Raw genomic sequence first — 26,433 nt, 5'->3', positions numbered from 1 at the left:
AAAAAACTGTACTATGGATAGTTTCTTCCATCCAGACTCTGAGAAGTCAGCATTATTATTGAGTCCTGTGTGCCAAGCCCTGTGGTAGTGTCTGTCCTCAGTCAGCCTATAGGCTAAAGTAATGTTGCTCATAGTGAAAATAAGGAGCTGTCCTGTTTGTGGGGCTTCTCCCTGTTTGTAGTCCTTTGGTGTAGTTTGACATCCCTTCAGCATACTCTGATGATAGGATTAGATTTTGTCTCTAATTCTGCTTTCACATTATCACAGCACTGTCAGTTATCACCTTTTATGATACTTTTACTCAGGTATTTTGTGATTTTAGAAGCAGCTTTATTTGTACCTCAGCAGTTGCCTCCTTTGCTTTTGGGTAGGTCTCAGGATGTGTGTGCCATTAGTCCTCATGATTCTACTTTAACGTCCCCCTCTTCCCACCCACAGTCTTAGAAGAGGATGTACTATAGTTGCCAGTGTTTTGTAGTGCTCTGAAATAGTTCTTACTCAGGATGAGGAAAAATCAAGACTTTAGATTATTCGAGGATTAATTGGTTTTTAAAAGATCAGTGATTTGTCTGCATGTAGATATTATTGGAGCTCTCTGAAATAATGGGATGTAATTTCCCAGTCTGGCTTCTTCTCCCTCTCCTCCCACCTCCCCAGCATCTGAATGAGAACAGACAGGATGGGATTGCTGCTCTGCAGTTCACCAGTGGGACATGTCATGGCTCTGACCACATCTCTTCAGTGGAACATGGAAGGTGGGATGAGTACTCTCAGATCTTTTCCAGCCCTGAAGTTAAATATTTTTTCTTCAGCATTCTGATCTCCTCTTGGGCAAGAACATTCTTTTCTTAGCCTTTCTGACATTTACTGATCTTAGTGAATGTCTCCTGAATAAGCATAATCAAGAAGAGGAGGGAGTCAGCCTTGCTCGTAGAATTGAGGGGTGGTGGGGTCAGCTGGGGCTGCATGGTGGAGAGGATGGAGGCGATGGTGGTGGTGGTAGAAGTGGTGGTGGTGGTGATGATGATGAAGGTGGTGGTCGTGGTGGTAGAGGTGTCGGTAATGGTAGTGGTGAAGGTAGAGGTGGTGAAGGTGATTGATGATGGTATAGGTGGTGGTGGTGGTGGTGATGGTAGTGGAGGTGTTGGTAATGGTGATGGTGGTGGAGGTGGTGAAGGTGATTGATGATGGTGTAGGTGGTGGTGGTGGTGGTGGTGGTGGTGGTGATGGAGGTGTTGGTAATGGTGGTGGTGATGGTAGTGGAGGTGTTGGTAATGGTGATGATGGTGGTGGAGGTGGTGAAGGTGATAGATGATAGTGGTGGAGGGAATGGTAGTGGTGGTAGTGGTTCTTATCCAGGCTAGTCACTGTTTTCTTTCATGGTAGAGAAACCATTTTTTTCTTCAAATTCAGGATAGGATAATCTCCAAAAATAGTTAAGTTTGTCTCAAGTTAGCTTTTCTTCTTGTCAGTTCAGTGCCATGTACTTAAATTATATCACTTCATAATGTAGATCCTCTCATAGAAACTTGTTTCTCTTTTCAAGGATCTTATACCTCATTTATAGAGGCCTCAGATAACAATCATTTGAATTATTTGAATGTGAATTCTGAATGTTTGTCCTTAAAACTTATAAAATTTAACTTTCACATGCATAGAACACAGTAGGCATTTGGAGTGATTTCAGAAGTACATTTTTCATGAATTCTTAAAGTTATGTTGTGTTTATGACAAGTGAGTTTCTCTGGTGCTTTGAAAATGAGTATACTTCTTGTGATTCTGTTTTAGAAGAGGTGAGCGTCTTAAGTCTTCATAAAAAAATACATTCATTATTTATATAATGATCACTGAATTTGACATCAGGTGTCAGCTCCACCACTGACTTTAGCTGGATGACCTTGGGCCAGCCATTGACCTCCAGGTACAATTTTCTCTTCTGTCAAATGGAGTTAGCATCTTTAATGGTGGTTGTAATAAAGAAAATGACATAACATATGTGGAAATATCCAGCATAAACCCTAGCATAATGTAGGTGTTCTATTATTCCTAGCTGAATCTGTCTCTGAAAATAATAGGATAAAGTACATTTTAATTAAGCTGGTTTTATTTGAAAACCTTTAATAAGAATGATTGAACTATAATTACAGTGCAAGATTGCTGGTATGCTTTAGAAAAATAAGACAAGAAAGTGGTAAGTCTTTGTTAACTCCAAGGAGCTATGGCTAAAGATTGAAAACTTAGGTTAGGAATTTTCCATTAGGATAATTAGCTAATTGTTTTTTTTTAATATGCAGATTTGAAGTTGAGAAAGAGGAACATGAGGGTGTGATTAAAGGAAAGCTTTGCTTATTCTGACACCACATTTTTGGTGTGGCTTGTCACCATCCTGTCATTTGCTGTGTGACATAGCTGCCAAAGTTTTTTTTTGTTTGTTTTTTCCTTTTTTTGTTGGGGGAAGGGAGTGGTGCAACTTTAAATATAATTCACATACCATGTGATTCACCCGTTTAAAGTGTCCAGATAGCTGTGTAACTATCCTAACAGTACATTTTAGAATATCATCACCGCCACAAAAAAAAAAAACTCTATCCTCCTTGCCCCTCCTCCTTTTTCTCCAACACTGTAGGCAACCTGTTTACTGTCTCTATAGATTTGCCTATCCTAGATATCCTACAATATGCTCATGTGTGACTGGCTTCTCTCACTTAGCATGATGTTTTCAAGGTTTATTGATATATCAGTACTTCATTCCTTTTTATTGTCCAATATCCATTCCATGTATAGACCACATTTTATTTATCTTTTCTTCAGTAGATGGACATTTAGGTTGTTTCCACTGTTTGGCAGTTACGAATAATGCTGCCGTGAGCGTTTATGTTTGTATACAAGTTTTTGTGTGGACATAGTGTTTTTATTTCTCTTGGGTGTATACCAAGGAGCAGAGTTGCTGTCTCATACAGTAACTATGTTTAACCTTTTGAGAAACTGCCAAATTAACAGTGGCTGTGCCATGTTATATTTGTACCAGCTGTATAGGAGGGTCCAGTTTCTACACATTCTCCCTAACATTTATTCTTATCTGCCTTTTGATTCTAGTCATCCTAGTGGGTGTGAAGTGGGATCTCATTTGTGGTTTTGACTTGCATTTCCCTGATGGCTAATGATGTTGAGCATCTTTTCATGTGCTTATTGGTTATTTGTGTGTCGTCTTTGAAGAAATGTCTAATAGATACTTCACCTATTTTTTAATTGAGTTACTAGTCTTTTTTATTTTTGAGTTGTGTTGTTTACATATTTCAGATACAAGTCCCTTATCAAGACAGATCCCTTATTTGTACAAATATTCCCAAAAGTTTTTATGCCTTCAGTACATCAATCTAGCTACAGTAATCATCCTGATTGAGTACCTACTCTGGGTCAGACCCTGCAAGGACAACTATATATGGATTTTTTCTTTTGATCTTTATAATAACCCACAAGTATTATAGCGTCCGGGTGGCTCAGTTGTTTAAGCGTCCAACTTCGGCTCAGGTCATGATCTCACGGCTCATGGGTTCAAGCCCCCCATCAGGCTCTGTGCTTACAGCTCAGAGCCTGGAGCCTGCTTCAGATTCTGTGTCTCCCTACCTCTCTCTGCCCCTACCCCACTCATGCTTGTTCTCTCTCTCTCTCTCTCTCTCTCTCTCAAAAATAAACATTAAAAATTAAAAAAAGATAATAACCCACAAGTATAGATCATATTATCCACTATTTACACATGCAACAATGGAGGCCCAAAGAAGTTAAAGAACTAGACTGGGGTAAGACAGTTAGTAGTTACTGCCTAAGGTGTGAGTCACACTTGGGCCTTAGTGTACTGCTCTGGGACACGTATTGACACAGAGCTGTCTGTGTCCTTCTGTGGAAGCACAGAGCCTGTTCAAGTTTCTGGCTTATGCGTATGTGCTCACTCTTGTTTAGATTGTGCCACTCTCTAAGGGTCAGCCTTGACCTCCCCTGTCTCCTAGTCCATATGTCCTAAACCACTCGCACAGAGTGCTTTGTCTTCATTCTCTGGTTATTTATGTTTTCAATGTAGATAGACGAGGTAGAGACACCATTTATAGAGGGTCCTTAGTTTAGCTAAGAACAAGGTTGAATTAGAAAACCCTGGTGCAAGTTACAGAGGATTAGTTTTGCCTTTATGTGAGAAGAAATGTCTGAGCAGCTAGAGCTTTCCCTGAGTGGAATCAGCTGTCTACTGAAGAACTTTCCGGAACAGTATGTATTCCAGTAGCAATAGAGTTTCTTCCTCTCAGGATGTTGTAAAATACATTTACACATGGGGTGAGCAGCTGGACCCTGAGGCCCCTTCTATGTTGGAGAAAGGAACATTCCCTGCCAGAGCTGATAATATAGCAGTCAAACAACATGGCACTTTCTTTTATGCTCCGGCTTCAACTTGTTATTGTTGTTGTTGTTTTGTTTGCTTGTTTGTTTTTGAATAAGCATAGTGCTAAACTCTTCCAAATTAACAGGGTAAAAAATGTATCCTTCAAATTTAATCCCATTTGAATAATATACTTCTTATTTCTCCACTTCATCCAAAACTACAATTTCCATGCATGAAAAGGACTCTGGTTAAGGTTGTAGGCTCTGAGATCAGCCAGATATGTATTTGAGTCTCAGTTCTGTGACATTCTTGTTGTGTGACCTTGCGTTAGTTACTTTTGTGTCTCCGTTTCCTGATTTGGAAAATAGGGATAATAAGAGCGTACCATTTGAGCACCTGTTAAAATTCTAGAATACTTGGCTGGCACATAGTAAGCATTCATTAAATGCTTATTATTTAAGGGAGGGTGAATTGGAGATGTGGATGGTTGCTACAGTAAAACTTAATCTCATTTTTAAATTTTTCTCAGAGGAAACACAAAAATAGAAGAGGCTTGTGAAATGTATACCAGAGCTGCAAATATGTTCAAGATGGCAAAAAATTGGAGTGGTATGTATAAAGTTTTTGTTTCGCTTTTCAGGCAAATAACTTTAAAATCATCTTGAAGGAGGAAATAACTGTCTGCATTTCCTCCTGTTGGTTGAGAGGTGTGTGTGCTGAATAACTGGTGTGGCCACCATGGTGTGGGAGAAAAGAACTTTGATCTAAGTGAACAAAGCCTATTTTTCTTTACTTACACATTGGTTGAGAATTTCTTACTGTGAGAACAGCTCTGTGGTAGCTGATTGAGGTTCCATTGAGAAATGTGACAGCCAAGGTGTTATTTTTATAAACCCCAACAGATTTACTATCACTTTTTAACATAATGCTTTGTATCCAGTGAAATTACACATAACAAAATCAGTGGAATTATTTTATTGGTCTGAAAGGGGATAACCCTTTATAACCCTGATTTGGGAAACAAATTCATCCCCTACCCTTGTGCACAAAGAGGGCTTGTTTTCTCTGTGATAGGGTATTTCTTTAGTGAAAATAGAGACAACCTTCACCTGGAGCAGGGACATTGTTGTCTAGCCCTGGCCTGTAGCTGCTGCTTGATCTAAAGTAGGACCCTTACACTCTGCAAGTCCATTTCCCCATCTGCTTTTTCCCTAGCTTTATTGAGATATAACTGACATAGAACATTGTCTAAGGTTAGGGTGTATGTACAGTGTGTTCAAATCAACCCATTAAGGCTGACACTTTAAAAGCATTTCAATGAAGAAATTGCTGTAGAAATATATGAATGTGAAAGCCCTTTCTGACTGTAAAATTCTTTTATAGGTTTAGTTTTAGGTTAAAAGGACATATTTCCAAAATGCATTACACCTGAATTATAACGTATTAAAAACAGTGGAGGAGAAAGGAGTATTGTCTCAGTATTTGTATCTCTTGCATGGTGTAAGGCTGTGGTCTAAGGATAGATTTGCATGTACTAATGAGAGTGGCCAGCATGTGAAAAACTGGAGCCAGCCAGTACAGTGAAGCACTGTAATTGGGAGGTCCATGTTGTAACTGTACTCTCCTGAGGCAGAGCCCATCAAGGCTGCCATTCAGTTAGCCGCTACCGAGGCACTCCCCTGGCAGCATCAGCCTTGACCCCTTCTCCGGGACCCCCAACCCCATAATCCACAGTGTAAGAGTTAAAGCCTGGTAGGTGGGGGCTCTCCAGTCCCAGCTCCAGCTGGGGGCCATCATCCTAATTGCTCAGCCCCTGTGCCATGTAATGGCTGAGTATTTTCAAAACTGCCTGGGCACTCTTTTTGTCTTACACAGAGCCAGAATTGAACCTGGGCAGGCTGGATCAGGAGTATGTACTGCTACTTTTCCCTCTGGTGGAAGTGCAAAAACCTGAGTAGGAATTGTGTGGTTACCTCTGGAAGAGGGGTCAGGACAAGGGATGACAGCAAAGCTTTAGTTGAATTGAATGCTTTATTTCTTAGTACCAGCAGTGGGTATTTTGGTGTCTCCCACAATTTTCTGTACTTCTCTGAATGTTTTTGAAATGGCTACAAATAATATATTTTTTTAAGTACTAAAAGGTCTCATGATGTTCTTCATCATGTTTTTCCTTGTAGAGGGAATTCTTTCCCCTCCAGTCCTATTAGTGCTGACTTCCCTATTCCACACCTTACTGAGCTGCGTTCTCCACGGGCCTCATGTTTTCCAGTCTGTGGTAGTTCTCTCTGAGCCAAGAACCTCATGACAGTGGGGGTTTATCCTTGTCCAGGTTCCTCATGCTGACATTCAAAGCCTCCCAGAACTGGCCCAATGGCATCTTCAACCTTCATCTCTCCTGCCCACTACATTTATCCCTCCTGCAGGCAGCATGGACTTGTCACCAGCCTCTGTTCCCAGCCTTTTCTTGCCTTCAAACATTTGTTCCTTGTTCACATGGCTGCTCTGCTGTGGATTCCTTCCCTCATTCTTTTCTGCCCCTCTAGAGTCTACAGTCCCTGATCAAAACCTTTTCTGAAAAATTTAAGTGCATAAATCTTTACACTGTACCTCGTCCCAACAGAAACCTCGGCAGCACCTTGTAACCAATCCCACTGTATAACCAAACCTGCAGGGAATGTGCAAGTTGTCTACACTAAGTGGGAGTTAAAGTCAGGTTAAACCTCATATAAAGTTCAGTCAGATTTTGTTATAATTTAAGAAGAAACTTTGAGTTTTGAAATTGTGGACCTAACATTCACTCTTGAGATACTTACTTTGTTCAAGGAGCTTCCATTAGCAGTTTCTTCAGTGATGACAGCCAAGGCCAGTGGACACTATGAGATAGAAAGATGAGCAAATAAGTGTCCTTGACCTCAGTGTTTTAGCTTTCTTTAAACATGTGTGGCTTGAAGCCCCAGTCACTGTTTAGTATATGCTGGGGGACAGAGTTGAACATGACTGGCTTTGGTACTAAATGGAGGCCCATCACCGAGGTGCCACTTGGGAGGTCTTCTGGGGCTGAGAGAGGCTTTTGTCACCGGTTGAACTTGTTTCTGTTTTTTTATACACACCTGAGAGGCACTTGATCACATTTATACATCCTTCTGACTGCAACGCTTCTTTTCAGTGACATGGAACTTTTCTAGGAGTAGGTGCAGCACTTAGAGCATGGGCCACTCTGGGGACACTTGCTCCTCTGTGATTAATTGTAGTGACTTGTCTTCCTCAGCTGCAGGAAATGCATTTTGTCAGGCAGCCAAGCTCCACATGCAGCTTCAGAGCAAGCATGATTCTGCCACCAGCTTTGTGGATGCTGGGAACGCTTACAAAAAGGCAGACCCTCAAGGTAAGACATGCCTCTACCTCTGCGTACCCAGGGCCATCGGATCAATGTTGGGGGCCTTCTCTCAGGTTACGCTGCTGGACCTTTGAGTCCTGTAAAAAAGAAATGTTTGTGCTTTGGGATAATAGAGATTTTAGTACCTTCAGGGTTTTTTTCTATAATCACTTTGAGCTTTTACAAGGAGAAATTATGTTCAATTTGTCATAATACCTATTTTCTTAAACTCCGTTCACGGTGCATTTTGGAGAATGTTTTGGAAATTAGCTTTAATTTTATCTACATCTTATTATTATCTTAATTTTATGAATATATATTACTCATTAAATAAAAGTAATGGTCCCTCACTCCTAAATACCTGGTACATTTTAAGATCCAGTTAATGGGAGATTGTAATATCTGATAGTTAAAAACAACTTATTCATACAGTATTCATCTGACTTTTTTTAAAGTACTGGTTTTTCAAGTACTGGTTTTGAAGAAATAATGAACTTGGGTATTTAAAATGGCAAAAGTTTACAAATGTTATTTCTTTTTTAGTTAAGAGTATACACTTAGCAATTAAAAGCATTAACGTCTTCCCTGTTGCACATGCACTGGTGGCTGTGGAGCCTCCGTATTTTTCTTTTAGCAGTGCACTTTAGCACAGAAATCTCAGCTTTTATGAATGTATCATTGAGAACTAAGATACTTCAAGGGCTTTTGTATAAAGATTAATTGCATTCTGTTTCTGAACGTGAAAAACTGGACACAGCCTAAATGAACAACAAGGGTGGAATAATAAAATTATAATGCATCAGTATTCCAGGATATGATGCAGGCATTAAAGTCCCTGGATTCAGAGCATCTCCAATGACCTGGTAAATGTCCACATGGTAACCAAAGAACCACACAAGAATTGAGGTCTCAAATTTATTAAAAAATTTGTGCACATGGAAATGCATCCAGAAAACACTGGAAGGAAAAGTACATCAAAATACTAGCAGTGGGTTTGAGTGGCATTGTGGGTAGCTTACTTTTCTATATTTTTAAAGGTCTAACAATTCACAATTCTCACATAGCTTGGGAAGAAATTGCTTTTAATTTTGTTACTCTGTGTTACCTTTCTACTTTTCAGTCAGGCCTTTTCTCTTTGCTTACCTCCTTTAATGCAAGAACAATAAACTTGGAGCTGTCATCTGTATGCTAGCATTATAAACACCACCACTTTGTGACAGGAAATTTGTTGGCTCAGTGTTTTAGAAAATGAATAGAATTTATTAGCAGTATCATTTACTAGATTTCTTTTTCATACCCCAAAAGTTAGCATCTTTTAACATTGTACAAAATGCTGACTTCACCTAAGAGTTGTGTGAACAGGTATTTTCAAAGTGCTTTTGATATTGGCTGCATGAAGAGTTGAGTCTATGGAAGTGATCTTCCTTGTGAAGGACTGTCTTCCAGAATTCATATATATACATGATATCAGTGAAGAATGCATTTACACTTCTGTTTTAGCAGCTAGAGCTGATCAGTGTTGATGACAGCCCCCATGGCTTTGTCTGCTCTTTAATGCGGGCTTCACCCTGGCTGGGTCCTCACTGTCTGTCTGAGACAACTGAGCCAGTCCACCCCCCCAGCTACAGTTCCCTACTTGGCACTGAACCTGCTGGAGACTGAGCATACTGTGGGGTCTGGCCTTGTGTGATTTCTGCTTGCTTTTCACTAACTCACCTGCGTACCCTCCACCCCAAGTGCAACCTCCTTAACATTCTAGTAACAGCCAAGAAGATAGGCTCCCCAGAACCCTCTTTGACTGAATGGATTTTTCATTGTTTTTCTTAAATGCCTTCGCTTCAGAGGCTATCAACTGCTTAAATGCAGCCATCGACATTTACACAGACATGGTAAGACCCTGCCTTGCGTGAGCGGCTGTGGGGTGGAGTCCTGGAGATGGCTTACAGTTGTACTTTTGTTGTTGTTTTTTGCTTCCCGAAGTGTTTGGCTTTCAAAAAGGTGAAAGCAGAATGGGACTCTGTTTTTTGTTTTTCCCGCAGGGAAGGTTTACGATTGCAGCCAAGCACCACATCACCATTGCAGAGATCTATGAGACTGAACTTGTGGACATCGAGAAGGTGAGCTAGGGCAGTGTACACCACAGGTGGGTGTGAGGCAGGTAGACAACATGACTCAGGGAGCTCTCGCCCTTCCAGTGGAGCTGAGTGGTGCAGAACTATTGAGATTGCTTCATTGTAGAGATGGGGGACCTGGCGGGCTAAGGTCTGGATAGGCTTCTCTTCAGGGAAGTGCCTGACACCTGAGAGCTGGGTAAGATTTACCAAGCCTGCCCGCTCTCTCTGCTCTGGGTGATTTGTGTCAGGATGGTGGTGTTTCCAGGAGTCTTCCTTTGGGCTTCAGGAAGGAAGCTTTGGGACTGCAAGGGTGTGCTCACCTTTATAATTTAGGCCCTGACCTGGAGGAAGAAGGGAACTGAACACTGGCCTAGCCATACCTCTGTTTCACATGGGGCTGGTTTTCTGAGCTGTGGTTTATAGCAGCAAAAGAAGAGAAGAGGAAACACTGAGCACCACTCTTTCCCAGGCTCTGTCGTTGCTTGCATGCTGTGAAATTTTACCACTTTTTAGCTCTTATATCACAGAGGCCCCTTTATGGATGTGGAAGTTAGGGCTCAAAAGGACTGAGCTGCCTGGAACCACTCAGATTGGATCCAGCAGAGCTGATGCAAAGCCAGCCCCAGCACAGGGCTTCATCCTTTATCACCCTGTCTTCTCAGTCACAGGATCACCTGCAGGGCTCAGGGCACCTTGGCAAGAGGAAGACATTTGTCAGATCCCGAGACTCCATCAGCTCAGACTGGAGACACATGTTTATGTAACACCGTCCTGAGTACTGTGGGAAACCAGAGGTGTGAGTGAGAAAGAAAAGCGGCAGTGGAGGCCAGTGGTTCCTGTCAGGCTGATGAGCACCTGGCATGCTCTTGGGGTTACAGTTCTGTCCTATCTGAATGGTCAGGGCACTCCCTGAGCCCCATGCGGCATCAGACGGGCATCCCTCTTCCTCTTTTATTTCATGCCGTCTCTCTGCTTCTGGAACAGGTGACTGATGGTGCCTCCTCTTCTCCCCATACTCTAGTGTGGGGCACCCTGGGGCTAACTCCTTGTCTTCTCTCACTCCACATTGCTCTCTTGGTGCTCTCTCTGCACTCATCGTCACTGTTTTACAGACTGTCTGCCAGTGGCTCACAAGTCTATCTGCAGCCCAGACCTCCCTCCACACCTCAGATCCCTGTATCCTCCTGTCTGCCAACCATCACTGCCAGTCCAGTGTGTCTGAGACAGGATTCCGATCCCCCCCCCCCCACTGTGATATTCCCCCTCCGAACCACAGGCATCCTCTTTTTCTCCACATCCAGTCTGTGGGCGATTTCTACAGTGTTGTCCTCTAAGCTCCCAAGTCCCCGCCCCCTCACTACCTCCTTGTGCCCCCAGCTTTCACTGGGTCACTGCAGGAGCCTCTAAACTGGCCTTCCTGTTTCTGCTCCTGCTTGAGTTCTGAGCCCTGGGCATAAGGTCCCCATCACCCTTTCCTTTTGGATTCACTCTCTTCTCTGCTTTTGTGCATTTTCTCAGGGAAAGGGGGGCTTTATACTAAGAAATAGCAATGTTGACTAAAATCCTAATGGAGCGTCAAGGAGGTAGGTGTAGTATGGCAGCCACTTGGAAGTTAGCAAGACAGGTACTGTTGCCAACATATGAGAACTTTTCTCCTGGTGTGAAATGATAATTTCATATATATTACACTGGTTTTTGTCAATAGTAATGTCCCCCCTCCCTCCAGTGTAACAGAACAGCCAGAGCAATCCTCATCTAAAGTAGATCAGATTGTGTCTTCACTGCTTACAACCTGATGTTACCCCATCTTCACTCAGAGGAATAGCCAGAGCCTTCAGATGGCCTCCGAGGCTCCACTGATTCATCCTTCACCCTTGTGCCTCTCTGAACTCTCTTCTTGCTCTTCCCCACCTTCTTCCCCCGTGCTATATACCATGCTGTGGCCTCCATGACCTCTTTGCTGATCCTCACACATGCCAGATGAGCTCCTGCCTCAAGACTTTTGCACTGTGTTTCCTCTGTCCTTGGGGCTCTTCCACAGATGTCCACATGGCTTACTCCCCTTTGTCCTTCAAATTTTTACTTAATTTGTTGCCTTTTCTATGAGACCTATCATGACCGCTTAGTTAAAACTGGAACCCCATCTTGTCACGAATACATACCCAAACACCTCCCCCAACTCGGCTTTTTCTTTTTATTGCAGTGCACATGTCACCTTATGTCATATGCTACAAATGCTTGCTTACTCATCATTCCTGTTATTCATCGTCTTTCCCTACACTAGAGTGGGCACCCCATGTCAGCACGGAGCTTTGCCTCTTGTTTACTGATGAATCCCAAGAACCCAGAACTCTATGTACTTAGTAGACTCTGACACCCCTATCTCTGCCATAGCAATGTACCTGCCAAAGCACATAGAATCTTAGTTTGGGGAGGTGTCTCTGACTACTAAAGTTGGACTGGAATTGTTAACCTTCACCCTCTGACTTCATGCTGATCACCACCTTGTGGTTATGTAGCACAGAACTCACTATGACTTATTTAATAGAGTTCATGATTTGGCCATTTTGTCATATATGCCATGGTTTTCTAAAGGTGCTCCAATCTTGAATAAATCAGAGCCACTGACTGCATTGCATGTGGCCCTTCTCATCAGAGAGGTTATCTGCAGACCCTGGAGAGGATGGGGAGACCCAGACCTGAGCCCTTCTGTGCTCCCTGCTGCAGAATTGGTGATGGAACAGAAAGGAGATGGGTCTGGTGTGGCTGGGATATTTATTTTTCAGGGTGTCTCGGGTGGGCACAGTATCTTCACCAAGGTTGAATCATCTTAGGGGGACAAGCACTCATGCAGACCATCTTTCCAGTGGAGGCTCCTTCATTGGCTTCTCCCAGGGTGGTCAGGAGAGTACGCTGGAGACAGGAGCCTGCAGCACTGTGCCGTCTCTGCTGCCAGGGCATGCTCTCGAGCAACCACTTCACACATGGGTCTCCGTTTGTGAAATTCAGGGTGGATAAAATGATCTGTAGTGTTCTCTTGTTTTCCTTCTTTTAAAAAAAAATGTGTTTTGTCAGCTTCTGAATCCCCCCAGAACTCATGGTGCTCCTGCCATTCTGCAAGTTGGCCAGCAGGTGGCATCTCCCTACACTAATGTGACATGCCCTTTTAAAAGCAGTTTAAGAACCCTACTCAGCATGGGGCACTTGGGTGACTCAGTGGGTTAAGTGTCCAACTTCAGCTCAGGTCATGATCTCATGGCTTGTGAATTCAAGCCCTGCGTTGGGCTCTGTGCTGACCGCTAAAAGCCTGGAGCCTGTTTTGGATTCTGTGTCTCCCTGTCTCTCTGCCCCTCCCCTACTCATGCTCTGTCTCTCTCAAAAATAAATAAACATTAAAAAAAAAAAAAAAAAAGAATATTACTTAGCACACAGAGGGTTACCTTGCATATTCCCTGATGTTTGGTTTCCTGTGTTTAGAAATCATTACCCTTGCTTCCTTGGTTGGACTCACCAGATTATGGTCAGTACTTGAAGTTTAAGTTTGAAAATCAGTTCTATTAAGGTACCTTACATTTGATTTATTACAAATGAATTTCTTCTCTGTTAATATAAGCCACTGTATGTTCTATAAGTCGTGCACAGACTTTAGCTAGTGACCAATGAAGTGTGTGAAGTTTCAAAGGCTCACATTATTCCTTTGATTTCATGAAATAAAACATTAAACAAACTAATAAATGGGTCCTTTTTAAATGACCCAGAGGAATTGTGACCATTTCTGTTTCAGCCCCTGGAGAACATGATTTAATACTATTGGTTACCATGTAGGATGTGCCTATGGCAAGTTCATGTCCTGTCTGGAGGTATATATTCTAAAAGAGTTGATCCCATCTGAAGGTTAAGTTGACCTATAAAGTGGACTCTTAAGCTTGAGATGTGGAAATTGCATTTGCTTTAAGACTGATGAGGACTGCAGTCCTAAAGAGTGTTGTCTCTCATTTCAGGATTCATGTATTTTCCAGCATTGTGACCTTCACCAGATTCCCCAAAAAAGAATATGAATGTAGTTCCTTTGGTGGGCTACTTAAATAACAGGATAACAGGATGATTTTGTGTCTGGGTTTATAGTTATGTGTGCAGTTATTATTGGTGGCTGTCTTCTACTTTTGATATTTATCATGGTCTGTTACATTGTAAAAAACAGTGGGTAATTTTATAAGGTGCGAGGGTCTACTTGTGACTGGTAAATTTCACTGCATGTTAAAGCTCCAAACTAGGTGTGAACATCCAATGATAACCTGTGCCAACCTCTTTTCTCTGAAACTTCTCTGTTAAGCCACTAGATAAGATTTTCTTTCAACTATAACCTCTGTCAAAACTTGGAAGTATTATAAAGTTTCATTATTGGCTTAATTAGCACTATTAAAAACTAAGCTTTAAATTTCTTTTTACTGTGATGAATCTAGCTGTAGTTTACAGTTACATTTTGATGAACCAGCATCATTACTTAATAAGTATTAGGTTAAAACAAATTGTCCATATTTGGCCACTTATTTTTACCTCAAAACCGCAGTTACATACAGTTAACCCAATACTGTTCATTGAGTTCTGGTGTTGTGAGAACTAGAAAGATAAGTAGTGAGAGTCCCCACCCCCACCCCCTGGCCCCACTCCCTGAGGTTATATCATCTGACACTCTTTAGTAAAGATTCAGTCACATTTCTCATACTTTACCCCATCTGTTACAATGGAAAACTGTGTTAAATACTTTTAGAGAGCGTGGGAACAGTTCAAAGAAGATTACTTTCGATTAATTAGGAATTGACTGAAACACTTTCTGGGCATTCCAGATTAAGATATTGGCAGTAGTTTAGTAGGGGGCTATCACTTGAAATGCAGTCTGCCTTTACTCACTTAGCATCTGTTTATTGAGCACCTACTATATGATCAACACTCTGCTAGGTTCAGCGACATAATGGTGACACCTGCCCTTACAGAGCTTACGTTTTAGTGGGAGAACATATATATTCATCACATCATCCCACACATTTGTGTATGTGACAGCTCTGATAAAGTGTGCAGGGAATCTATTCCAGATGGTTTCCCTATGTGTCTATGTATGTGTGAAAAGAGGACTGCAATGTATCTGTTCTTTCATGGCTGTTTGTTAGTTTAATATTTCATGGAGAACTTTCCGTATTGATACTTTCTGTCATTATTCTTAATCTTAGCATAGTAGTTTATTATATTTAACCATTTACATTGTTTCCAGTTTTGCCCCTGTTATAAATAATACTCAGAAGATTTGTTTGGGGAGTATATTAGTTAGGGTAGGCTGACCAAATGAACCCAAAAAATAATTATTCAAGCCCAGAAGTGTCAGTTTTTCACAAACCGTCCATGATGCTCTGCAGTCCAGACATGGCTAATGTTGGCCTCAGAGGTAAACAAATTTTGTAAACCAAGTCAGTGTTGGTCTTGATCATTACACTAGTACCTGCAAGAAGGTGGGGACTGAGGCTTTATGGCCAGGTCTTTCTGCTTCCAGTCAGCTCCCAGGAACCACAGCTAGAGTGATCTTTAACATAGTTCCCTAGCCTGTTTGTTGTTTTCTTGTCTTTGTGCCTCTCTGTTCAGTCATTGGGTAGGACTTCCTTGAAGCTATGGGCTTAGTGGGAAGGGAGCACCTGTAGTCTGATACCAGCCATCTTCCTCTTTATGGCTTACTGGGAAAACCTTGAAATTTAAGGCAGAGGTCCACCACCTGTTTGTGTATACCCAAGTTAAGAATAGTTTTCATGTTTTTTAATCATTAGTCAGAAAACAGCACTTCACAACATGTAAAAACCATGTGAAATTAAAATTGTCCATAAATAAAGCTTTTGGAACATAGACACACTCATTTGTTTACTGTTTGTGGCTGCTTTTGTGGTACCGCAGGAGAACTAAGTTGTTGCAACACATCATATGACTCACAAAGCCTAAAATATTTATAACCCGGGCTGTTACAGAAAAGTTTGCCAGGCCCCTAGTTTAAAATGTTCAGACTTCTCTTTTGCCATTTGGGGTATAGAAGCCATTGGCCTTTCCAGTTGTATGAGGCCCTATCACTGGACTTTGTCTGTTTTCTTTCATAATTGCCTATAAAACAAGCTAATTATTTCCAGAGTTCTCTCTTACAAAGCTTTGCTGAAAACAGCAATACACACTATTATCTGCCTCTTTCCATACAGCTTCTTCCTGTAGAGTTTCTGGATCCAGTAGGGATGTGTTCTGCCTTCTGAGCTGTCATATGCTTGATTTCACTAACTGTTATGCCACAGCGTGACAAGGGCTTCTAGCTTTCCAGCTTAAAACCTCTGTTTCCTCTCCACTTGACTGTTAATTCATCACCACACATTTTAGATTGAAGGCAACACTATTATTCTAGATGACACTTAAGGTATTGATGAGGAAAGTCTATGCTCTGAGGCAAGCTGTAGACCTAAAATGTAATAGGGCTTTGTGTGTCTCGAAAATAACCATCCAGCGTAGCTGTTCCGGTTTTGGCAGCAGTGGGTACATGGTGATTGAGGTACATTCTGCCCTTTGTAGTTATTTTGGAACAAGGTGGACAGTTCTGCCATCTTCGATTTGTGGCTTCCACTGTCACTCCAAACTTGGTCATTGCCATTCTAGCTCATTGAAAGGGATGAGGCCTGAAGAAGAATACATGTTCAGGTGGATGAGGCAAGCCTTGTAGAGGCCCACAACATGTCTCTTTACATTCTGTTGGAAACAGCAGGTCACAGCTGCCCGGAACTGCAAGTAGGGGCTGGAGAAATAGTGTAGCTGGGCATTTGCCTTGGAGGAAGGGAAGAAGAAAGTTTGGTGGACAGTGAGTATTCCGGATATGCATGCTATATTCTATTCCTCAAGTAAAGGAAGCCAAGTTATGAAAGGTGTGCTGTTGAACTAGGTTTAGCTATAGGAATAATACCTATGCAGTTGTAATTCTTAAACGTAGTTCTTCAGACAAGTTAATTTGGGTAAAATACATTTGTGTTTTTCAGGCTATTGCACATTATGAACAATCAGCTGATTATTACAAAGGGGAAGAATCCAACAGGCAAGTGTTTTTCTTAATATAATTAAATGGGTTTTGTTATGTGTGGTAAAAGAAAAACCTTCACCATACTCTGTGAGCATATCGGGCTGTACCAAATGAGGGTGTACTGGAATACGTTTCCATTTTTCCACTGGATTGTTACTTGCTCTGCTCTGGTTCTTGATTGCAGTTCAGCTAACAAGTGTCTGCTGAAAGTGGCAGCGTATGCCGCCCAGCTGGAGCAGTACCAGAAAGCCATCGAGATCTACGAGCAGGTGAGGCTGCCGCAGTCTTGCCGACTTACAGTGGAAGTCTTTTTTTTTAATTAAACTTTATTTAATTTTCCTTTTTGTCAAGATATAATTTGGGGCACCTGGGTGTCTCAGTCGGTTGGGCGTCTGACTTCAGCTCAGGTCACGATCTCACGGTCTGTGAATTCGAACCCCACATCGGGCTCTGTGCTGACAGCTCAGAGCCTGCAGCCTGCTTCAGATTCTGTGTCTCCCTCTCTCTCTGACCTTCCCCTGTTCATGCTCTGTCTCTCTCTGTCTCAAAAATGAATAAATGTTAAAAAAAAAAAAAGATATAATTCACACATCATATAATTCATCCTGGTAAAGAATACAAGTCAGTAGGTTTTAGTATATTCACAAAGTTGTGTAACCATCACCAGTACCTAATTCCAAATCATTTTCATCATCCCCCAGAAGACACTCCTATATCCCCTTCTCTTGGTCTCTGAAACCACTCTCTACTTTCTGTCTCAGTGGACTTGTTTATTCTAGGCCTTCTAGGAAATGTGGCCTTTTGTGACTGGCTTCTTTTGTTTAGCATAGTTTTTTCAAGGTTCTTCTTAAAACCTTGAAACACGTTTGTTTTAGCATGTAATGATACTTTTCATAGCTGAGTAATATTCCATGGTTAGTTTACCTGTTTATCACTTAATGAACATTTGAGCTTTTTTCACTTGAACTATTATGAATAATTCTGCTCTGAAAACTTGTGTTCATGTTTTTTGTGGTGGTATGTTTGACGTTCCCTTGGTTGTATATATACCTAGGATTGGGATTGCTGGTTTATGAAGCAAGTCTGTTTCTACCTTTTTTTTTGAGAGAGAGCGTGCAAGCGAGAGAGGGGCAGAGAGAGATGGGGAGACAGAATGCCAAACAGGTTCCATGCTGTCAGCACAGAGCCCGATGCAGGGCTCCATCTCACAAATTGTGAGATCATAACCTGGGCCAAAACCAAGAGTCAGACACTTAACCAACTGAGCCACGCAGGTGCCCCTGTTTTTAACTTTTAGAGGAACTGCCAAACTTTTCCACAGTGACTGCACCAGTTTACGTTCCCACCAACAATGTGCACGGGTTCCAGTTGCTCTACATCCTCACCAATGCCTTCTGGTTTCTGGGTTTTTGATAATAGCTACCCTAATGAGCATGAAGTCACACTTCATTGTGGTTTTGGTTTCCATTACCCTGATGGTTAGTGATGTTGAGACCCTTTTCATGTGCTTGTTGGCCATTTTTTTTTAATGTTTATTTATTTATTTTGAGAGACAGGCTGAGAGCATGAGTGGGGGAGGAACAGAGAGAGACACACACAGAATCCGAAGCAAGCTCCAGGCTCTGAGCTGTCAGCACAGAGCTCAATGCAGGACTCGAACCCACAAGCCGTGAGATCATGACCTGAGCTGAAGTCAGATGCTTAGCCAACTGAGCCACCCAGGCACCCCAGCTTGTTGGCCATTTGTCTATCTTCATTGGAGAAATGTTGGTTCAGTTCCTTTACCTGATTTTGAGTTGGGCTGTATTACATTTTAGAAATTCTTTATATATTTTCTCCCATTCTGTGGGTTGCTTTTTTTACTCTGTTGTTGGTGTCCTCTGATATGTGGTTTTTAACTTTGATGAAACCCAGTTTCTCTGTTTTTTTGTTGTTACCTGTGTTTTTCACATCATATTCAAGAAGTCATTGCCAAACCCAGGGTCCTGAAAGCTTCTCCCCTGTTTTGTTGTAAGAGTTTTATAATTGGAGGTCTTCTGTTTAGGTCTTTCATTATGGGTGTATAGTGTTTTGTGTATAGTGTTAGGTAAGGGTCCACCTTCATTCTTTTGCTTGTGGATATTCAGTTTTCCCAGCAGTGTTTGTTGAATATACTGTCCTTTTGCCATTGAATATAGTCTTGGACCCCTCACTGGAAATTATTTAACGGATATTCTGTTTGACCATCTCTTCTATCCCATTGGCCTTATATGTCTGTCTTTCTGCCAGTATCAATCACACTGTTTTGATTATGTAGTTTTGAAATCAGGAACTATGAGTCCTCCAGCTTTTTTTCTTGCTTTTTTTCAAGATTGTTTTAGCTATTCAGGGACCCTAGCATTTCCATATGAATTTTAGGATCAACTTATCTGTGCTAAAAAGCCAGCTGGAATTTGATGGGGATTGCATTGAATCTGTAGACCAATTTGGAAAGTATTGACATCTTAACATCATTAAATCTTCCAAACTCTGAATACAGGGTACCTTTTCATGTATTTAGATCTTCTTTAATTTTGTTCAATAATATTTTATAGTTTTTAAAAAGTGCGCAAGCCTTGCACTTCTTTAGTTACATATACTGCTAAGTATATTATTCTTTTTGATGCTGTTGTAAATGGAATTGTTTTCTCTGTTTCCTTTCAGATTGTTAATTGCTAGTTTTATTTTTATTTATTTGCTAGTTTTATATACTGCAACCTTACTGAACTAGTTTATTAACTCTAGTGGGTTTGGGGTTTTTGTTTATTTGTTTGTTTTGATTTCTTTTTAGAAAATCATGTATTCATGTCATCCGCAGATAGCTATAGTTTTACCTGTTTTCAAATCTGGATGCCTTTTACTTCATTTTCTTGTTAGTTACTAGACTAACTGAACTAGACCCTCCTGAACAATGGTAAATAAGTAGCAAGAGCACACATCCTTGTCTTATTCCCATTTTAGACAGAAAGCTGTTCGTCTTCCATCATTAAGTCTTCTGCAGATACCCTCTATTAGTTTGAGGAAGTTCCCTTCTCTTCCTAGTTTGTTGAGTGTTTTTATCCTCAAAGCATATTGGGTTTTGTCAAGTGCTTTTTTTCTGTTTCTGTTGAAATGATCATATGGTTTTTGTTCTTTATTAGTGTGGTGTATTTTATTGGTGGATTTTCATGTTTTGAACCAACCTTACATTCCTGGGATAAATCCTGCTTGATTACTGCAAAGTTTGGGGGTCTTCAAGGGCACCTTCAGGTTTGGTAATTCTCTAGAAGGACCCATAGGACTCAGTGAAAGCTATTATGCCACAGTTATGGTTTATTATACCAGAAGGATACAGATTAAAATCAGTGAAAGAAAGAGGTGCTTAGGAGCAGGGTCCAGGAGAGTTGCAAGTGTGGAACTTCCTATTGTCCTTCCCCAGTGGAGTACTTCCCCCAGCAACAATGTGTGAAAATATGCATGGAGTATTACCAACAGGGGAAGAAGTTCACCTGCGCTTAGCATCTAGAATTTTTATTGTGGCTCATAGACATGGCTGATCTTATTCTCCAGTCCCTCCATATGTTGAGCTGAACCACGTTGTCAGAGACACTCAGGTAAACAAAAATACTCTTCAGGTAGCACATTCCAAGCAAGGGCTTAGAGATGACTTCCCAGGAGCCACAGACAAAAGCAAGACCTCACTTTGGACAAAATTAATTTTTTACTGTATAGTCATAATGTGTAAGCCTTTTTAAAGTTGTCAGAGTTCGTTTGCTAGTATTTTGTGGAGGATTTTCAATCTATATTCTTTAATTTTCTTGTGAGATCTTTGATTTTGGCAGGAAAGTAATACTGGCCTCATGGAATGAGTTGGGAAATATTTTCCCGTCTCTGGAAGAATTTGTGAGGGATTGATGTCCTCTCTTTAAACATTTGGTAGAATTCAGTGATTTTTCTCTGTTTTTGTGTTTTCAATTTCTTTGATTTCTAATGCTATTATTTCATCCTCCTACTGTCTTTAGATTTATTTTGTTCTTCCTTTTTTAGGGAGTTGAGGTGGGAGCTGAGCTTACTGATTTTCCTCTTTGTTGTGTATACATGTTGAGTGCTATCAGTTCCCCTCTAAACAATGCTTTGTGTCTCACAATTCTGTTAAATTGTTTTATTTATTTCATTGTATTTATTGATTTCCGTGGATTATTTAGAAATGTTTTGGTTAATTACCAAGTGTTTGGAGATTTTCCTGTTTATCTTTCTGTTGATTTCTAGTTTGATTCCATTGTAGCTGGAGAACACTGTGTGATTTCAATTCTTACCAATTTGTTAAAGTTGTTTTATGGCTCAGAACATGGTCTAACTTGGCATTTGTTCTGTGGTTCTACTGTTGCTTGGTGGCATGTTCTGTAATGTTGATTAGACTTTCTTGGTTGATGGCGTTGTTGAGTTTTTCTGTATACTCTATTTCTGTCCATTGTTGAGAGTGGAGTGTTGGAGTCTCCAACTGTGATTGTGGATTTTGTCTCTCTTCTTTCATTTCTGTCAGTCTTTGCTTTGCATATTTTGCAGCTCTGTTTGCTGCATACATGGTTAGGATTGCCATGTTTTTTTGGTATGTTGATACTCTTACCATTTTATAATGTCTTCCTCTGTTTCTGTTAATTTTCTTTGCTCTGAAGGCTACTTTACCTAATATTAATATAGCCTCCAGCTTGCTTTTGGTTAATGTCCATGTGAGATAGCTTTTCCCATCTTTTTCATTCAGCCTGCCTATATTACCGTAATTGATCGAGTGAGTTTCTTGTGGACAGCATGTCGTTATGCCATGCTTTTTAATCTACTCTGCTAATGTCTGTCTTTTAATTGGTTTACTTGGAGCATTCACATTTAATGTAATTTTTGATATATCAGGACTTAAGTCTGCCATTTTATTTATTACTTTCTATTTATGCTCTGTTTTTTGGGGTTTTTTTTTTGTTTGTTTCCTTTGTCCTGCCATAACTTATAGTGGGTTGCTTGATTATAGTGCTTTCAAGTAAATGTCTTTGAGTAGCTGTTTTTAGTGATTGTTCTAGGTATACCATGTACAGAATTTATCACAAGCTAATGGTACCATCATTTTTATTTCCAGTGAAATATAGAAACCTTCCTTTCTGTCCCTTTCTCCTCTTCATTCAATTTATAATTTTCTCTCCATACTTTGAGAACTACCTCAATGATATAATTTTTACCTAAACTGTCCAACATAATTTAAAAAACCCAAGAAGACAGGAAAAGCCCATTGTATTACCCATATTTTGCTTACTATGTTCTTTCTTTCTTCTGATGTTCTAAGATTACTTCTTTCATTTTTTCCCTTGCATTTAAAGAACAGATACCCTTTTGCCATTTTTTTTAGGTCAGGTTTACTGGTGACAAATTCTCTTAGTGTTCCTTCGTCTGTGAATGTTTTCATTTCCACTTCATTCTTGAAGCATCTTTTCCCAGGGTATACAGCTCTGGGTTGACAGTTGATTTCTTTAGTACCTGAAAAATGTGCCACTTACGACTTCTGAGAAGTCTGCTGTCGTTCAAGTTGTTTTTCTCCTGTAGATAAGGTATCATTTTTTTCTGACTGCTTTTAACATTTTGTCCTTGGCTTCAGTTTTTCAGAATTTTATTCAGCTTGGCGCGGGTATTTTTGCTTTCATCCTGTTTGGGTTTCACTAACCGTCTTGAGTCTGTAAGTTTATGTTTCTTGCCACATTTAGGAAGTTTCAGCCATTATTTCTTCAAGTTCTTTTTCAGCCCCTCTCTCTGTTCTCTTCTCCCAGGACTCGGACAACTTGAGTATTAGACTTTGTTTTATAGTCTGATAGTCCCGGATACTCTGTTCATTTGTGGGTTTTTTTGTTTTTTGTTTTTTTTTTTCAATCTGTCTGCTCTCTGTTGTTGAAACTGAGTAATTTCTAATTACTAATTTCTGTCATTAGTTCACTGATTCTTCTTTTCCATGTATTCTGCTATTGAGCCTATTCACTTTTTATACTGGTTATTGTGTTTTTCAGTTCTGAAATTTCTACTTTTTTTTTTTTTTAGCTTACGGATTTTTTTTTTTCTGCTAGAAATTTCTTTTTCTTTGTTGATGCTTTCTGTTTTATCTTTAGTTTTAAGCATTATTTTGTAATTGTTGATTGAAGCATTTTTATTAGGGCTCCTTTTAAATCTTTGTTGTGTAATTCTAACAATTCTATCCCCTCAAAGCTGTCATCTTTTGGTTGTTGTTTTCCATTCAGGTTAAGATCTCCTTTTTTGGTGTTGTGAGTGAGTTACTGTTGACAACTGGACTGGAACCTATTTAAACCTTTCCTCTCAGCTAGTGTCCTGTGACCCTGCTCTGGTTGCAGTAGGAGCCTGTCGCTTCACTGCCGCCGGCTGGAGCTTGAAGCTCAGCCCCCACTTGGCCTCCATTAATGTCTGGGCCCTCACTACTGTTGCTGGGTGGAGGCGGCCACCAATACTATATTGGGGTTGCTCTGCCAGGTGGTGGTGGAAGTTTTAAGCCTCCATAGGCCTCTTCTGACATCTCACCTGCTGGGAGATGGGGGATGACCCCTCCCTCCTTCCTACTGGGTGGAAGTGAGGCCCAGGCTCCCCAGGAGGTCTCCAGGTCCCCACTGCCTCGAAGCAGGGGTGAAGGATGGGCCACTACTAGCTGGTGGGGATGAAGGCTTGGTTCCCTACTGGGCCTTTGTGAAGCCACCTAGGCAGGGGGCAGGGCTTTGGGGATCTCCCTTGCAGTCTCAGAAGGATGGACATCTTAGCTATGTCTGGGGTCTTTGCTGAAGTGAGTGGGGGTGGAGCCACAGTTTTCTGTGGTATTTGGAGTAGAGCAGTAACTTCCTAAACTTTTCTGTCTTGCTAGGCTCCCCCTTTCGTGGTCTTTCAGCTAGACAAAGCAAACTTCTGTATATTCTCTCTCTCTCTCTCTCTCTCTCTCTCTCTCTCTCTCTCTCTCTCTCTGCTGCATCTAGTGTGGCATTTATGGGTTGCTAACTTTTTGTTCCAAGTCCAGGATATATGAAAGAAAAAGAAAACCCAGGGAACCCGTGCTGTGTTTTCCGCGTGTCTCCTCCTTTCAGTCTCCTTGTGTTGGTTTTATATAAAATGGGGCTTTTAGTTGCACTTAGCAGGAGGGATGGAGAAAAATAATGTCTATTCCGTCTTCCTGAAAGTAATAGTCTTCTGGATCATTTTTAACAGGTTAGCACTTTATGTATTAAATTCCATTTCTTGTCTAGTAGAATTTCCTAGTGTGTGATACTGGGTTAAAAGGATGTATCTATAGCTAAACTGATGTAAGTAAGATAAAACAAGTGTCTTCTAAAGGGCAGATGGGGATCAGTTTGCCTAATAGGAACGCAAACCTTTGAAATCTAATTCTGCTTTCTGTGCCTAGGTTGGGGCAAACACTATGGATAATCCTTTGTTGAAGTACAGTGCAAAGGACTACTTCTTTAAAGCAGCCCTCTGTCACTTCATAGTAGATGAGCTGAATGCCAAGGTAAGGAGGCCTGCAGTGCCAGTTTCTGCTGCACTTGACCCATGAGAACAAGTCTCCGGCCCTCTGTCGTTCGTGGTGTGCTTCACTGAGTGATCGTGGTTGTAACAAGACCAAGCTGCCCTCATTAATATAATAATAATAATGCTGATACTGTGCTGTGCATCCCAGTTGTAATCTTGTTACGGCTGCCAAACTGATAGTCACATTCCCTTCAGTGGTTTTACTTTAAAGAAATTAGGGGGTTAAGGGGGAAAAAGTAAAAGTAGAATAACATCCTTTCTTTCAAAGTCCAAAATCAATTTGGAACGGGGATTGGGGAGACAGGAGGCAGAGATTTGGGCATCCTTGCTGTGTCCTTCTGGAGGTGGGAGGGCAGAAGTAAAGCCACTGAAGGGGAGGCGTCCTTTCTTCCAGCCTCCAGCCAAGGTCTCACTGGGATTTATTTGCAATCTGGACAGTGTAGTAGATGGAAATGGACACCTTGTCTGTTTGTTTTTAAGAATTAGATTTGGTGGGGCGCCTGGGTGGCTCAGTCAGTTGAGTGCCCGGCTTCAGCTCAGGTCATGATCTCACGGTTTGTGAGTTCAGGCCCCGCATCGGGCTCTGTGCTGACAGCTTAGAGCCTGGAGCCTGCTTCGGATTCTGTGTCTTCCTCTCTATCTACCCCCTCCCCCACTCACACTCTGTCTCTCTCTCTCTGCCTCTCAAAAATAAACTAATAAAAAGAATTCGATTTGGTCCACATTGTCATCTCTACAGCAACCTAATTCAGAAAAATTAGTTTAGAAATGTATTCATAATTGAAGTTGGTAATTCAGATTGAATAGGTTTCCTGTGCTGATAGTGTAACAGCATACTTGTTATACATCTAAGTAGGCTTCAGGTAGATCTTACTGAAGGACTAGGATGTTCAGATAGAAAGTGTTTTATTTCCTGATTCAGCAAGTCACACATTAACAAGTGTTTTTCTCTTTTAGCTTGCTCTTGAGAAGTATGAGGAAATGTTTCCAGCCTTTACTGATTCAAGAGAATGTAAGTTATTGAAAGTAAGTAACATCACAATTTGAAGAAGAAAAACAGTCTTTGCTGTCAGGTGGGATTGGATCTGAAGTGAAGTTCTAATTCTGTGAGGAGCGCTGGCATTCTCCTGCCTTTGCAGAGTGGGTCTCAAATGCCACCAGAGTCAAGGACGGAAGCATTGTGTTCTAACCCAGGCAGCTCGGAAATGTTAGCCCAAAAACTGGGTCCCTGCCTTAGGGTAGCTCTTGGCTTACATTTGAGTATTTCCTCAATTCTGTAAGGTGTTTGGCAACATCAGTTAATGTCATACTAAGGCTATTTCTATATTTGAAGTATCTATTCATGGGTGGAACTGTTTAGCCTATCAAACTAACCTTTCCATACTTACGCTACCAGAAACTTCTAGAAGCTCATGAAGAACAGAACAGTGAAGCTTACACTGAAGCAGTAAGTTATGTGTTTGGGATACAGTACATTCTTTGAAGTTTAAATTACAGAAACTTCTTTTCCTTTTCCTGTATAAATGCTTTGGAACGGGGATTGGGGAACATTTGTTTGAACATTTATCCAATATACCCAAGTTGTATTTTCCAAAGGTCATGTTTTATATATCCCACAAACCTTTACAATTAGACAGTTCCATTAGCCATGCTGACTTTAGCTGGGAGACAAATTTAAGAGAGAGTATCATAAACTGTTACACTTTGCTGTTTTAATGTTTTCCTTTGAAAATACCTGATCCATAAATAACTAAAGTAAAATCAGTTAAATGTAGCTTAAAATATAAAAACAAAGCAGTGAGAGCTTGCTATATTCTTGGAATAAAAAAATGGAAGACTTTTTTTTGTGCTCATTAGTTTTCTATTTTCCCATCTTTTGCCATCTTGTGTTTAGAATCCAGCAGATTTCTCAGTATCCTCCATT

At 40.9% G+C, this 26,433-nt stretch overlaps 1 protein-coding gene across 5 annotated transcripts in view; it reads left to right on the top strand.

Annotated features, from left to right (window-relative positions):
- NAPB (NSF attachment protein beta) overlaps positions 1-26,433 on the top strand; it is a 40,641-nt gene that overhangs the window by 10,687 nt on the left and 3,521 nt on the right. For 2 of the 5 annotated variants that reach the window (XM_043603006.1, XM_043603007.1), the window contains exons 2-10: positions 4,902-4,981; positions 7,641-7,757; positions 9,591-9,637; positions 9,788-9,865; positions 16,912-16,967; positions 17,137-17,221; positions 24,385-24,489; positions 25,467-25,535; positions 25,906-25,956. In XM_043603006.1, coding sequence (XP_043458941.1) covers positions 4,902-4,981; positions 7,641-7,757; positions 9,591-9,637; positions 9,788-9,865; positions 16,912-16,967; positions 17,137-17,221; positions 24,385-24,489; positions 25,467-25,535; positions 25,906-25,956 — 688 coding nt within the window. Of the gene's footprint in view, positions 1-546; positions 756-4,901; positions 4,982-7,640; positions 7,758-9,590; positions 9,638-9,787; positions 9,866-16,911; positions 16,968-17,136; positions 17,222-24,384; positions 24,490-25,466; positions 25,536-25,905; positions 25,957-26,433 lie in introns of those variants that run through there. The other 3 variants (XM_043603008.1, XM_043603005.1, XM_043603009.1) reach the window with 3 other exon arrangements.

The sequence above is a fragment of the Prionailurus bengalensis genome, chromosome A3, assembly GCF_016509475.1.
Source record: "Prionailurus bengalensis isolate Pbe53 chromosome A3, Fcat_Pben_1.1_paternal_pri, whole genome shotgun sequence".
Taxonomy (NCBI): domain Eukaryota; kingdom Metazoa; phylum Chordata; class Mammalia; order Carnivora; family Felidae; genus Prionailurus; species Prionailurus bengalensis.
Note: the sequence above shows the minus strand (reverse complement) of the source record. Positions and strands in the feature narration are given on the sequence as shown.